Here is a 16418-nt window from a genome sequence, read left to right on the forward strand (position 1 = left end):
TAAAGGTTGGGGTGCTATGGTTACATCAGTAAGTAGCCTGGCGCACAGTCTCAGTGCATCTCACTTCACAATATTCTGTGTTTTGCAGCAGCTTTTATTTTGGTTTTCTCGATTAATGTAGACATTTCACATCTTGTAAATCGCTTGTGGTGTATGGTATATTTCATGAAAGAAAATTGGTAGAGCACATTTCTAAGGTGACATTTGGCAAGGTGTGAGTTGCATAATGGTTAGTATTTAGAGAAGATGGGGTATTTTTCCTTATTTTTCTTTAGCTGTAAGATCTAATTATAGGTGAATATAATTCAGGTTGCTGCTGGTTTTTTGGTCTACTTGTAATTTTAAAAAGGTATTAAAGATGCCAGGATCCAGGGCTAGGAGCATTTTCCATGTGTAAATAAATAATGAAGATGAATACATGCAAAATACTTTTTTTGGGAGGGTAGGAGTGAGGGAATTGAATATACCCACAAGGGAAAGGAAAAACGTGAAAAGATAATGCTGAAAATGAGGATGGGGTGATAGCTGACAGCAAATTAGACATGAATTTGCAATGTGATATGGCTGCAGAAATGATCATTTGAATTTGCTGCTACGTGTGCAAAGACATCTCACAAAAGAGAGGCAATACATAAAATGTACTGTATTGCAAAGACCTGAATTTACAGGGAGGTGATACTGAATAATTCTCATGTAACTGTTATGACGGTAATGTGAGGGGTGTGCTAGATGTATATTGGAAAAGGGCAACAAAAATGATTAGGGGTATGGAACGGCTTCCGTATGAGGAGAGATTAAGAGGACTGAGACTTTTCAGCTTGGAAAAGAGACGATTAAAGGGGAATATGATAGAGGTCTATAAAATCATGACTGATGTGGAGAAAGTAAAAAAGGAAGTGTTATTTACTCCTCATCACAAGGACTAGGGGGTCACTAAATTAATAGGCAGCAGATTTAAAACAAACAAAAGGAAGTATTTCTTCACACAATGCACAGTCAACCTGTGGAACTCTTTGCCAGAGGATTTATAAAGGCCAAGACTATAACAGGGTTCAAAAAAGAACTAGATATGTTCCTTCAGGATAGGTTTACCAATGGCTATTAGTCAGGATGGGCAGGGATGGTGTCCCTACTTCTGTTTGCCAGAAGCTGGGGATGGGCGAAAGGGGTGGATCACTTGATTACCTGTTCTGTTCATTTCCTGTGGGGCATTTGGCATTGGCCACTGTCGGAAGACCGGATACTGGACTGGATGGACCTTTGGTCTGACCCAGTATGGCCATTCTTATGTTTTGTGAAATGGGGTTCCCCAAACTGCAGATGTAGTTCTGTTGGCACTGTTGTTCACTGCTGTGCACAAACACCATTGTACTGTGGGTGAGGAGTTCTTCTGTGTCATAATCTGGATTTAAATGCTCATAAATTTTGTTAAAACATAATACTTCTGTTTGTTACTAGGAGCTAGGTAACTGGCCAGGCTGGAGAATATTAAGGGTGCTGTAATTTAGTGAAAAGCGGTGTGAAATGGCCTTTAGTGATCAGACAGTTGGTAGAAGGGAAGCCTGCTAAGAAACTTTTTATAACCTTTACTGAAATTTGCCATAGTAATTAAGCATGTTCATACTTCTATTTACAGTATGCGTGTTCCTTTCCCTTACTCTCTTGTCATTAGATTGTGAGCTCCTTGAGCTATTGACCTTGTCTTTTCTGTTTGGACAGCTCCAAACTCTTTGAGTGATACAGCGTAGCGCACATTCAGTCTCTAAACATGTTTTGTTTGGCAGTGTTCTCAAGATCCGCTTTAATTTCTAACACTTCTTGTTTTGTAAGATCAGCAGTCCTTGGCAGTGATCTTGGAGCTTCTGAGAGTTGCTTTATAAATACTAAGAAACATAAGAGAATGTATATCAGCACATAAAATGCAAGCAACAGACCTTGTATAAGGCTGTTGGCTGCACATAAGAGCACTGTCCACAAGGTCTGCTAGATGATAGAAATTTGCTGTCTAAGTGGTTTATTTAGAACACTTAAATACTTTATATCACATATTGAGACTACATTAATGAACTATTAAGATTCAGATTTATTCACACAAGTAAGAAAATAGTTTTTCCATAATAACCTTATCTTTTGCTGTTCTACATATCTGTTACATGCAGTGTGTGATTACATTATGAGTATTTAGCACGTGCCTGTCCCTTATGTAAGAAGACAAGTGAGTTTTATGGAGTAAAGTCAGATTTAGCTGTAATGACAGTAGTAGTATATTATTAGAATATACTTGCATAGGGCACAGGACATACTTTAAACTGTGCTGTTTTTTTTCCCTTTTTCTTTTTTTAAATTGAAAACTGAAAAATAGTCGTCTTTGTCTTACTAACCTTTGAGATTTAGAATGCCTGGTCACCTCAGATTGTTCAGTTTACCTGTTTTCATATTTGTGAACTCAGTTACATGTTGTGTTTATCTTGCTGTCTCACAGTAGTAATACTTTTCTGCCATGTTTCTTTTAGATGTGAATGAGTTGAAAGAGTGCCTGTATGTGCTGGTGAAGGAACAGCAAGTTCTAGCCACACAAACTGCCACGACAACTCTTTCGGCTCTGCGGCTGAAGCAGAGGCTAGTTGTTCTGGAACGATATTTCATTGCATTGAACAGAACTGTTCTTCAGGAGAATGTCAAGGTTAAGTGGAAAAGCAGTAGTATTCCTCTGCCTGCTGCGGACAAGAAAAGGTAATGAGATCAGGACAGGCAGGTTGCTCTCTTGCTGGATCAATTTAAAACAGATGTCATCTGTTTGTGACTTCACTAATGTGGGAGACCTTAGCACTGGTTTTTTTCCCCTTCTTGACTTAATACAAGCACCAGAGGTATTGTATGTATCTCTGAAGCAGTGGCTTTGGTCCTTGGTTGACACTTAAATATTGCCCCGTGCTTGCATTACACCATGTTCCTATAGCAGAAACTTCCTCTAAGCTGTAATACTATTTTCACCAAGATGTTTCTTGTGTGTCATTCTAGCTAGCTGTGGTCAGGCCTGTTTCAGAATTTACGTCAAGGGAGATCATATGACTGTAATGACATTAGTAGCTGTGTTGTTAGAATATACTTACATGCACAGGGCTGAAAAATAGTTTTCCTTGTCATGTGTTATCTTGACACGGGCAAAAAATGTTAAAAGGGAGTAGCTGCAGAGATGGCAAAGAAAACAATAACTGAACAAGAAATAGTGGGTAGATATAAATGTACATGAATTCCTAATATGCTTCTCCATTTGTAAGTTTTTGTACTTACAATGCAGTTACTTTCCTGCTGTAAATAAACTTGCTAATTCTAGTTCACAGGCCAGGTGTCAGTGGAGGGAGGGGGGGCATGTTGTATTTGATCAAGAGTGTGAGGCAATTCAAATTGAAATTCCTTTGTTAGTGCTGAAAGCCTTTATTTATCTGATTAATTTCTATACTCCTCCGCAGGAATGTATTTAAAGGAAAGAGTACTTATGAGTGATCTAGCAATGATGATGTGCCAATGTCTGGCTGTTTCTATTCCTTGAAGAAATCTTTTGGCCTCAGACATGACTTAAATAGACCAACACTTTTAAAAAAAATCACACTGTTGAAATTTCAGTATAAAAAATTTAACCATTTTATTGGGGCAGCAAACCAAAGCAGTCAAATCCCTGATGTGCAACCAAAAGGAAGGACAAGATTGTCATTCTTTCTAAGAGAAACAGTGGGGCGGTGGGAGGTTGCTCATTCTGCAAGTAAAAGGTGAAACTTCTTTATTTTAATGTGATTTCACAAATAAAAATAAAAAGGTTAGCAGAAATGTGTTCACATTTAGTGAACGCTATTAAGAAAAATTAAATGTGTGCCACCTCCTTCTGTAACCATTACTGAACTCGCAAATAAAAGCATTGTTAATATGACCCTCATCACAAAAGTTAATTGGAAAAGAGATAACAACAAAACTGTTAGAGCTTAGCATCAATAATTGGAGGGAGAGAATCCTTATGAGATTGTTGGGTACAGATTAACCAAGGTGTATCAGAGCCAGGTTGAATACAGTGCTGGACAGACGATATCCCAGATGCAACATCATAGCTGCAGCCCTTAACATGACTGCAAGAGGACCATTCAAAAGCATGTGCTGTTGTAGAAAGTTTATTTTAATAGCTGTCTTTCAGTGGCATTCTTAAAGTGTGAACAGTCATGTCAAAATATGTACGAATCCGGTTATTAAAAGTGTAAGACAAAAGTTACAGCTGGGTTTGCAAGAAAACGAAAATGGTTCGGAAAATAGATTGAAGCAGACAGACTATAAATACAACACCATACCCTTAGCAGAAATATATGATTGTGTGCATAGAATTACAAAATCACTAAAGGGATATTTAACACATTAAAATATTTTAATCTGTAATTCTTTAGGGATTTAAAAATGAACATATACAATTTTTACTTAATTTTCATTGTTTATGCTGTTACCTTTATTGAATTCACTGGGATGATAACCCTAGTCACTTTCATTTATTGTATCAATTTCAACTTGTAGTTCTCTTGCACAAGTACAGTAGTGTTGAGCTTCTGTTTTTTTATAAAAAGAACAAAAGCACTTCAATATTTTTATTCATAGAGGCTTTTGAAAATCACCTTGATAATAAGAGCCCGCATTTGGGGCCTAAGCTAAAATTTTTTGAAAGATGTTTTGTCATAGAACATACCAGCTCTCAGAAAATCTTCAGGACAATGACAGTTTCACATGACTAGAGTCTTCTCACTAATTGGTTAACACTAACTCTACGTTGGTCACAAAACTGAACAAGTACAACTTTTTTAGCCTCAGTTTTCTGTAAGGAGGCCTAAAACTAGAGCTTTCTTATCAACAAGAGTGGTAAGATTTAGGAACAGGTAACACACATGATATCAGTCTAGCTTCTGACTTATTTTAAACCAAGGTTCTTGGTGGATGGGGTTGATCTTTTTTGGACAATGGAAACGAATCTTGGCTGTTAACATTTAAAGAGCATTAACTTTCTCTCTCCAAGAAAGGATTTTGAATTTTTAAATTTTCTTGTCTTAGTCCCAGACCTATAGGCAAAGGTGTAGAAGGACTTGCACGAGTGGGATCCAGAGCAGCACTTTCATTTGCATTTGCATTCCTTCGCAGAGCTTGGAGGTCAGGTAAAGTCCATTTAGCAATCTTATGTTTACCTTATTTTGTATAATTACATGCACAAACTAGGTTTAAAAGAACATTCTTAAGGTCACAAAGCTGAGCCAGAGAAAGATTGAGGTAAAAAGTCCATTAATGTTGGGTGCCCAATTTGAGACATCTAGGACCTGATTTTTCAGAGTAATTAGCATTATGCAGCACTTCATATGTGCAAGGGATAGATCCCATTTAATTCAGTTGCGATTATGAGTACGCGGCACTTCTGCAAATCAGGCTCCAGGGTCTCGAGTCAGCACTCAGAAAATGAAGAACACCCAATTAATAACTATGGTTTAAGTGTCTTGTCCAGCGTACCGTAGAGTTCTGTGGCAGAGGAAGAGATAGAATCCAGTTCTCCAGGGCAGCATTCAACTGCCTTAATAATAAACCATTATTTTTCTTCTTGCAGTCCCTTGCCTTATTCACTACACATTTTCTAATCTCTGCAACAAATGAAGCAGAGGTCCTACAGACAATAGCCTCTTTCACTACACAACCCTGATTAATCTCCAGAGCAGGTCCCTTTTGTGCACTGAATGAGGTTGAGTTTCTATGGAAAAAACAGCATGTGATCATGTAAATAAAGACCCTACCAAAAGGCATAGGGACAAGGAGGCTGAATTAAGGTTGCACAGTCACCTTAATTCTGACATTTCTTTTGCAATCTTAAGTATGTTTCTAATATATTTTTGTGTAATGTTCTAGGATTTTAAAGAAGGCAAACTGAAAAAAATGCCATCATGTGGCATTATATTGACACACACATGGTTTGTCATCATCAGGATTGCAAATTTTAGGTTCACCTCACAGACCTCTGCCCCTTGAGCTCATAGGGTAACTGATAGAGGATGACAGCCTAATACTGCTATGTAGACCAGCACTAGAGGATGACACTTTTCCCTTGAGTTTCATAGATGTTTGCTGATAGCCAAGAAATTATGAGACTCGGGAATTTTGGGTTCTATTCCAAGCTTTGGAGGAGAGTGTTCTCTAGTGAGCACACTCTTCTGCCCCACCCCAGCTCCTTCTCCCAATTTGTACACCTCTGGTTTCTCAAATCAGTGCCAGTATCCTTCCATACCCAATCCTAGTCTCCTCCCCCTGTTCCCAGTCTCCTCCCTTTCTAGGCTCCTTGTCTGATCTCACTGCACTCCATATACTTCTCCCAGCCTCTCTTCCCACCAGTCTTAGTTCTCCCGTCTCCAAGCTCCTTGTCAGTTCTGTCTCCCTTTCAACCACCCCATTAGTTTCCTGTCCCAGCCTCCCACTCCTTGCTCCTCATCCAGTCTGTTTTCCCACCCACCATGTTCCTAATAGCAGTTCCCTCCCATCCCAGTGCCAGTTTTTCTCTAGCCCTCTGCCAATCTTCAAGCCTCCCCCAAGCTCCTTGTTCCAATTTATCCCTGTTCCTCCAATGTCTGGCCCTTGTACCTTCTGCATTTCAATCAGGCAGCTGCCTCTTCCACCTTGCCTGGGCAAAGCAGTGGGACATTTAGAACACAGAAGGAAGAGTCTCTCTTTTGGTTCCATTACTTGGTCCATATTTGGCACAGCCTAAGGCTATGGCTACACTGACGCTTTACAGTGCTGCAACTTTCTCGCTCAGGTGTGTGAAAAAACACCTCCTTGAGTGCAGCAAGTTACAGCGCTGTAAAGCGCCAGTGTAAACAGTGCCCCAGCTCTGGGAGCCACGCTCCCAGCACTGTAAGCTAATCCCCTTAGGGAGGTGGCATACCTGCAGTGCTGGGACACCTCTCTCCCAGCGCTGGTACTGCGACCAAACTCACACTTCAAAGCACTGCCACGGGAGCGCTCCCGCGGCAGCGCTTTGGAGTTTCGAGTGTAGCCATGCCCTAGAGCAGCAATCACAGAAAGTAGGGACTTGCAACTTTAATGGGTGGCTACCAGCACTATATCTAATATATTAAGCCCCGGATTGCAAAACTCAGGTGATTTGGGTGAGGGGGGAAGTGGGGAAGTGCAGGCAAGTTTAAAAAAGCTAGCATTTATTCTTAAAGGAAAAAATTGCAAAGAAATATGAATGTGAAACTTAGTGCCCTACCAGGGAGTAAAAATATCTCTGGCTGACAGGAGTCTCCGTTGGGAACAATCTTGTAGAACTTTACTTGCCCTATAACTTAAAGTAACCTGATAGGATATAATTGTCAATTTTCACAAATATAAACTCAGATAAATAAAATATTGTACTAGCAACATTAGTGTGTGGTTAAGGTAAAACAAAATTGTATCTCTTTGTACACATCAGTTCCGAGTTTGAATTAAGCCATATCTTTAGGGGAAGACTGTCAAAAGCACAAACGTCAGTCTTAACTCCTGTTGACTTTCAATGTGAGTTACACATGTTATAACTATTTGTATTTCTGACAGTCCTTCCCCCTTACGTAAAAAAATGTTTGCTCCCTATTAGCATTTAAGAAGCAAACTATGTGAGGGTGAATTGCGTTCTTTTCTGGTTTGTACATCCCACAGAATTGTTAAATTAATGGGAGACTGTTTGCTTTGAGGTGCACAATGATGTACACTTCAGTTACCTATAATACACCTCAGGTCTTATTTACTGGTGGTGAGATATGGGTCTGGAAAGAAAAATTTTGACTTTCAGATCCTAGGGTGAGTTTAATTGACAATTTGGTGGGCAGGAAGAAGGCTTCTTGGGAAGCAGCAGATTTGAATTGGAAACCACTGAGTTGATGTACACTGACTGGTGCCACTTTTCAGAGTAGAACTCCACTGTAAGATTGAAAAGGAGTTTGTTCAAAAACACAACAAAATCCCACAATTTGAAGTAGTCATAACTTTGACAAAAGTATTTCTTTTGTCTTATGTTCTCTCTGCTGTTCCTTAAAATAAAGCATTGAAGCAACTTTATTTTGTCGTTTTGTTCCATAAAGGGACACAATGGTTGGATTAATTGCATTATTTTTTTGGGGGGAAAAAGTAATTTGATCAAGGTCGGTGACCAGTAATATATTGAGCAGGCATAGATAATCTTTTTTATAAAGCCCGAAGCTTTGGGGAGAATGGCCTGTCCTTGAACACCAATCAAATACTGTTTGTCATATTCCATTACTCTACTGATTTTGATTCTGATGATTCTAACTTCCGAACCTTTTGCAGCTGTTCATGTAAATGATGAAGTAACAGATTTCTTGGTTATTTTAAATGGATCAGAATAAATATTGATGACTGAGTTTTTTCTGAGTGTAGAAGCTTCATTGAGTGTAAGAGTTAGAAAAACTAGACGTATGATGGAAGAGTGAAGAAGTAGGTTGGTTACATCTGGTGGAAGGGACTGCAGGGAAGATGGAACAGTCTACAAATAGGCAGAAGATGTTATAAAACCAGCTAGACTCAGTGAGTCTTATTAGTCAGTGACATTGTTTCTTAAGGACTAAAACCTGAAAGACAGGATGAAAAGCACCGGAGCCATTCTCCCCTCCCAAGTCATATCTGTTTCATGTGTGTTGCTATATCAACACCCCCTTCAATAAATTAGTTCTGACACTTTCCCCACATGCAGTTGCCCCAGTTAATAATACAGGGTTTTATCCCCGGAAATTTAATTTTGGGCTCTCCTTCCCTAGCTCCTTCCGGTTATTGATTTCAGTGCTCTAGTTAGTATGTTATGGGCTTTATTCACCCCAGAAGAAAAAACAAAACCCCTCCATCTGACAAATACAAGCCCCTTTAAGGGCTGTCATCCTCTCTGATTAACAGGAAGAGTAACCGCTTTCATCCCTCCTTTCCTTCAAAAAGGGGTAGTGATGTCCTTCTGCTCTGCTTTCTGTTTCTCTGCCCACCTCCAGAGAGGGAGCTAGTAGCTCTGAACCTATATGCAGCCCTCTAGCCTGGACATAAGCTTTACTCAGCTTGATTAAATATGGTTCTGAATTACTTTAAAAGTAACTGTTTTTAGGGTGCAGGTGATGAATGAAAGTTAAATACTAAAACTTTGTGTCTAGAATAAAAAATAATGGGACAAGCTGTCAGGGAAACTGAGGAGACTCCTATTGATGCCTATGATTTAGGAATAATTAGTCCTACTGTGTTGTGGGGTGCTTTGATGGTTAGCTATACAACTCCTTAAAATTCCAGTCAAAATTATTCTATGAAAATTAATCCATAATATATCTACTTTATACACTTACCAGTTTTGGCGGTTTTGTAATTGCTTTTTCTAAAGTTCACACTCAGAATGATTTTGAGAAAATACTGATGTACTCTTAGTTAGCTATCTAGTACATACTGTAAGGTAACTGATATGTTATCTTGGCTGGTAGGTGAGGATGCAGACCTTTGCAGTGAATTGTTACAAGAATCTCTTGATGCACTACGAGCACTACCGGAAGCATCCCTTTTTGATGAAGGGACTGTATCATCTGTATGGTTGGAAGTTGTGGAGAGAGCTACTAAATTCCTAAGGTCTGTTGTGACTGGGTAAGTGGTTTTTTTGGTTTGTTTGTTTGAACTGGCATTGAAAGGAGAGTCTGAATTTTTAACAACTGATGGCGAAGCAAAAATAGTTCTGGTAAATTGAGCGCTACATAGTGTAGTTTCCTTTTCTGATACCCTGGCATCAAGCAAGTCGTAGACAGACAGTCATGGTGTGTGTGTGTGTGTGTGTGTATACACACACACACCTCTACCCCGATATAACGCTGTCCTCGGGAGCCAAAAAATCTTACTGCGTTATAGGTGAAACCGCGTTATATTGAACTTGCTTTGATCCGCCAGAGCACGCAGTCTCGTCCCCCCGGAGCGCTGCTTTACCGTGTTATATCTGAATTTGTGTTATATTGGGCCACGTTATATCGGGGTTGAGGTGTAGATAGAGAGAGAGAGAACACACACGTACCACCTGCTTGATGTGGGCTCTCTCTAGAGTATCGCTATCTCGAAATGACCTTGTTTTTCATAATTCAAAAAATATTGCTCAGATGTACTGTGCTTAGGTAACTTAAATGGACTATTTTTAATGTTCAGACTTAGCACATATATAATCTTTAATGAGATGTTATGTAAAAGTGAATGAGAATTGCATACTGAACAATACATTGTCCTTTAGTTTAAATTGTACAAAAATATTGAGTTTAAATTACACTTGGACGCATATTCAAATGAATACACGTGATCCAGTTTGCATCTTAATTTTATAGAAAATGTTGAAATGGGAAAGCAATGTTAATACAAAACTAATATTACAGACCTGGACTAAAAACTTCTGCCAACATAGCTATGTTGCTCAGGGCTGGGATCTTGGGATCCACACAGTAGGTGTGTGGCAAGTCTCCAAAAAGGGCCGTATTTTTGGAGCTGACTGTATCCGACTTGCACACACCCCCACATCATATATAATCTGAAAGCTTATTTTATGTATGTTTAGAAGAGGTATGATGTGGCACTGTCAAGTGGTTCTGTAAAGCTGTGGGTGAGGTGAAACAGTGGTACCCAAAATGAGTGTTATTTTTTGCACAGTTCCAGAAACACTGCAACGTGACTGCAACTACAGTTTTTACTGTTTAAATTAATTTCAACACCTTAAAGTGGTGGTTATTGGTCAAAGCTACCAAACGACAATGTATTAAGAGTTTTTTGCATGTGCATGTTTTTTCCCAGAAATGAAGCTGTTTAGCATGTGACAAAAATGGTGAATATCACATTTTGCAATATTCTAACATGAAATGTTTTCACATCACATATTCTCCTGGGCACGTCCCACTGGCCAGAGGCCCTGAGGCCGATCCAGGACATGCTGGAGGGATTATATCTCCTGGCTGGCCTGGGAACACTGGGGAATCCCCCAGGAGGAGCTTGAACATGTTGCGGAGGAAAAGGAAGTCTGGTCCTCCTACTCTCCATGCTACCGCCGCGACCCTCACTAGGAAAAGAGGCATAAAGGAAAAAGAAGAAGCTATTCTTAATTATCAAAGTATTTCACAAGCGATTATAATAGTTTTCTGTATTTGCAATTGAAATTTGCTGAGCCGAACAGTCTCCCTGAAGGTTGTGCACCAGTAGCAGTAGATTGCAGGCCCATAGTTTACACTGCATAGTGGGTAGATATAAATGTACATGAGTTCCTAATATGCTTCTCCATTTATAAGTTTTTGTACTTACAATGCAGCATGTAGTTTGCCTGATAGAAGGTTTTAATTTGTAAATTGCCTATGCATGCAGTATTAGCTTTTGAAATGTTCTAGAAACTGGCTTTTTAATTCAGTGACACTTACGCACAGGTCAGCATTAGTGTTAGAGATGAGAATACACAGCTTCATATTATGAATATGGAAAAGCTATGAGAGAAAGAAGTAGCCTAACAAGAAGTAGTGAAGATTAAGTCCGCAAACAAGTCCTTGCTTATGCACTGAAACGGGATGAAGAGCACGTTACAGCTCTTACCAACCATGTCATCAACTGTATGACAAACCCATTTGATCCTGAATCGCATGCAGAGGTGCTTATCAACATATCTGTTGGACTACATGTAATGTCAGGTGTATAGAAGTCTCTGCTGAAAATATCAGATGTTTATGAAGAACAAATGAAGAAATTTGTGAGAGGTGCACTTGATGTTTCAATGTCAACTGTTCTTAGTCACCCAATAAGACTTGTGCTGTCTGTGTCCCTCTTCCATGCTGATGGAACAATGAGAAGAACAGACAAAACTGAACAAGGGCATCAGCTGGAATCTCAATCTGAAAGAATCCATGAGCTAAGAGCATGCAACAAAGAACCTCCAGTGTATATATGGGATGCCATGGCTATCATACAAATGATGGCTGGAGACAAATTCCACACATTCGATGAATTAGCTGCTGCGTATTTGAGGCAGGTCCCAAAGATTTGAAAAGCTAATTCTTTAATCAAAGTTTTTGACAGATATGACAATAGTAACTCTGAAAACTGCAGAAAGAGAGTACAGGACAGGATTTAAGGTTGGATATGGGCAGGGCTGTCCCTAGGGGTTGCGGGACCCAGGGCGGAAGTGACAGATTCATCTTTTCTGGGGCCTACCATGCAGGCCAATCGCACCAGCCCATGGGGTCCCCCAAAGCGTGGGGCCCGGAGCGGTTGCCCTGATTTGCCCTACCCAAGGGATGACTCTGGATATGGGAAATATCAGGTGATTGGTGGAGGCCCTGTGCTTCTGTGGAAAAAGTTTCTAAACATGGCATCCAATAAGCAATCACTTGTAAAATTCCTCTGTGAATATATGTTTCAAAATGCAACATAAGCAGTGCTTCTTGCTTTAAGGCTTTTCAAATGGTGAAGGAGCAAAGTGCATCATCACTAGAAGTGTTAAGTCCAAGACTTGTGCAGTACTCAAGAGGAAGTGGACGTAAGGATGCTTCTGGATGCTGTATGTGCCAGTATGGCTTTTGGGTCTCTTGTCAAATGGAACCGTAGTAATTAGGTCACCTGATACAGATGTTTTTGGTCTTGGCTGTTCACTACTTTCCAAAAATGGAACACACATAACGTGGATTGAAACAGGCACCATTATCAGCACATCTGAAAAGTATCGCTTCCGAAATACACAAGGGAGTTGAGGATGATTATTTTAAAAACAAACCTCTGCACCTCCCCAAAAGAGAGTCAATACTTTACGCTTCATCTTCTCCATATCTTCCTAGGTATTTTTCTGCCCCAGAAGCTTATAATCTTCCTATAAATGTTGACATCATCTAGCACCTTGTAGATACTATAGTTGTGCAGATGTGTTTTGTTTTTTTCCAGTGGTTTCTTTGTAATGTGTTAATGCTGCAAACATTAATTTCTGCATCTTCAAGTATTTTTTGTCTTTTAAATAGTGATGTACATGGAGCTCCAAGTTCCAAAGGGCCAGCAAACATTCCATTACAAGACCAGCACTTGGCACTTGCTATATTGTTAGAGTTGGCAGTGCAGAGGGGCACACTAAGGTGAGAAATGAAGCACTTTTCTGCTCTCAAATAAGAGTACCTATTAAAATGTTCTGAGCAATTCTGGGCGTTTAGTTTGTATTAGTTCAATGTTAACATTTTGATGCAACACCTATGGGTCCTCTCCGTAATGATTAGAGGTGAAATCCTAACCCCAATGAAGTCAATGGCAAACTCCCATTGATGTCAGTGGGGCCAGGATTTAACTATAATTTCCTATCATGAAGGGTAACGATGAAGGATGAAATATAGATAGAAAATTAGGGAATACTAAGAGCTCATGCTTCAGGGTCTAAGCCAATTTAACTGATGGGGATTAGAAAGAAACATATTTTAGTGAGCAGTCTATTACATAATTTTCTGCTAGAAGACTTCTTTCATATTTCGGTGAATCATCAAGATCTGTCTGTGGTCAATGATGGATCACTGTTCTGAGCCAGAATAGCAATTCCTGTGTAGCTAAAACTTTGCAAGAAAGGAGGTGAAGGCACATTAAAACTATCTTGAAATACTTTTTTGTGGACATTTGGTCCAGATCTTCATCTGGTATAAGTGGTATAGTTCCATTGAAGTCAATGGAGCTGTGCTGATTTATACCAGCGAAGGATACTTTTAGTCTGTTCTTACAAAGTTTATCTATAACCACAACTTTTAAACAGATTGCTCAGTTTTCTAAATAACTACTGAATAATCAAAGGTAAAACTTGCACACATACCAAAACTAAAAAAAAAACACCCCAAAATTTCAAAAACTATACTTCACTTTGACACTTTTGGGGGAGGGAGGAAAACCCCTAAACTAAGCAAAACTTTTAAGTGAGCTAGCTTTGAGTAGATTCTGCCCAATACCCTCACACACATACTACTAAACATGCACATCTTCTAAAATTTGATTTAATGTGGAACTTCAAATAACTTCTGTAGGAGTGCTTACAACAGGATGGTAAACTTACTCTTTCAGCCAAATGTTGTCTGCTGTTATGTTGCTGCTTCAACTCTGGGATAATGGAACAAGAGAGACAGATAATGAGCGATCTGCACAAGGAACAAGTGCACCCCTTCTACCTTTGCTGCAAAGGTTTCAGAGCATAATCTGTAATAAAGACATACCTAACGCCGAGGATGAGATTCAGGTATATGTGTTTGGTTTATTTATGAGGTATATTCTATCCAGTATCCAATTATTTGTGTCATGTTGCTTAGCCATCAAGTATAGATGCTCATTGTTGCTCTTCTGAAGTTTGTAACTCCACTTTTATAGTAGTAATTTACACATCGAGATACATATACAACTGTTGTACTACAGTATGTACATTTTGCATTTTCTCGGGATGGCAGATTAAACGTTTGCAGTATGTTTATATAAATATTGCATTTTAGATTTTGTTGTAGAAATAGTTTTTATGTGTTACTACAAATCTGTGTGGATTAATTTTCTTGAACATTTAACTTTTCCCATTAATTTGATTGAAACATCATTACATTCTTAAATTTTATTGGGCAGTACAGAATAGCACAATTGATACAAAGGTAGCATCAATTTCTCAGTGTATATGTATAATTGAAATTATTGCTTGCATGGGGAAGGAATAGTATATACAGATGCTGAGTCCCTTATTAACTTCAATAGGAATTACAGATGCTGAGTATCCACAAAATATGCCATATCTGTATCTAGAGAAATAAGGGAAAAGAACGTATGGGGCGTGTAAAAAGTACTCTGAATATTTTCCTGTTTTTAACTTTATTTTATTTTTAACTGCTTTTCTTTGCTTTCTTAGATGCTGTCCTACTCCCTGAGTCCCAATGAGAGTTTTCTGAGGTACCTGACTTTACCACAGGACAATGAGCTAGCAATTGATCTGCGACAAACGGCAGTTGTGATCATGGCCCACTTAGATCGCCTGGCCACTCCATGCATGCCTCCACAGTGTAGCTCTCCTACATCTCATAAGGTAATCTCATATAATGTCAAATAAAAGGATTCTGTTTGTAGATGGACAATTAGTTTACTCTTTAAACTGTCAAGAAAAACCATTCAATGATTTTTAATAAATCATCAGTTCTCTTACAAAGAGAAGTGTAACTATTGGTTTTAAAATATTTTCATATAGAGTGTCTAAAGTGAGTTTCCATAAGGAAACTAATTATAGTAATCTGAGTATTTAACCTCCCTGCCTTTTTTCCTCATGTTTGGCCATAGCCAAACGAGGTATCTGACCAGGGAGGTAAGGTATAATTTAAGACTGAAATCCCTGTACAGTTAGAAATTTTTTCAGAATTTCCGTAATTCAGTTTAAAAGAATCCAAAGTTATATAAGCAGTTCAGGAGTAATATCTGAATGCTTTTCTGTAGTGGATATAAACATGTGCGGACTGTACCAAAGAGTTTAACACTTTCAGTGGAATGAGGAGAATCTCCTTACACTCTTTCTTTATTTTTGTTTTCCAAGCTACTTTTTGAGCCCTGAGATCTTAGTCTTCTGTTTCCCTTCTTCTTATCCCCTCCTCCCAGTACCACCGGGGTTATCTGAATGTGGCTTATTCTGGAGCCCATTGTTACTGCTCTTCGCATCTGCTAAAGATTTCTACAGAATGACAAGCAAGTCATTCCCCAAAACCTATGGGTGATCATGCCCCATAAATGTACTATTCCCAGTGCCCATCAAAATAGATGGTTTAAGACCAAATTTCTTAAATGTTTAAGTCAGAGTGCTCTGGTATAGTAGCAATTTAAAGAACCCCCCAAAATTGTATATAACTTCACTGGTTGAAAGATCTTCTTCTTTACATACTTGCTATAAATATTTATGGTATATTCTGTAAGCCATGTCACACATGGTGTATTAGACACACAAGGTGGGTGAGGTAATATCTTTTATTGGACCAACTTCTGTTGGTGAGAGAGGCAAGCTTTTGAGCTCCACAGAACTGCTCTTCAGGTCTGGGAAAGGTTCTCGGAGCGTCACAGCTAAATACAAGATCGAACAGATTGTGCTAACTGCTTATGCTAAACTATTTGTTCGACCTTGTATTTAGCTGTGACACTCTGAGTACCTTTCCCAGATCTGAAGAGAAGTTCTGGGTGGCTTGACAGCTTGTCTCTTCCACTACCAGAAGTTGGTCCAATAAAAGATACCATAGGTGAGTGAGGTAGTATCTTTTAATTAGATTGTGATGCGTGTGAGACTATTTTTAATATCTTATTAATAGGTAAGGTTCATTGATGTCTTTCTTTTACAGCTACCATGAATATTGATA

The 16418-nt window shown here is 39.0% G+C and overlaps 1 protein-coding gene across 3 annotated transcripts in view; it reads left to right on the plus strand.

Annotated features, from left to right (window-relative positions):
• Positions 1–16418, plus strand: part of HERC2 (HECT and RLD domain containing E3 ubiquitin protein ligase 2) — a 209120-nt gene that overhangs the window by 49160 nt on the left and 143542 nt on the right. For 2 of the 3 annotated variants that reach the window (XM_065591123.1, XM_065591128.1), the window contains exons 5-10: positions 2514–2733; positions 5083–5183; positions 9516–9672; positions 13047–13157; positions 14119–14290; positions 14939–15112. In XM_065591123.1, coding sequence (XP_065447195.1) covers positions 2514–2733; positions 5083–5183; positions 9516–9672; positions 13047–13157; positions 14119–14290; positions 14939–15112 — 935 coding nt within the window. The remainder of the gene's footprint in view (positions 1–2513; positions 2734–5082; positions 5184–9515; positions 9673–13046; positions 13158–14118; positions 14291–14938; positions 15113–16418) is intronic. The other variant, XM_065591131.1, reaches the window with a different exon arrangement.

This window comes from Chrysemys picta, chromosome 1 (genome assembly GCF_011386835.1).
Source record: "Chrysemys picta bellii isolate R12L10 chromosome 1, ASM1138683v2, whole genome shotgun sequence".
Classification (NCBI taxonomy): Eukaryota; Metazoa; Chordata; order Testudines; family Emydidae; genus Chrysemys; species Chrysemys picta.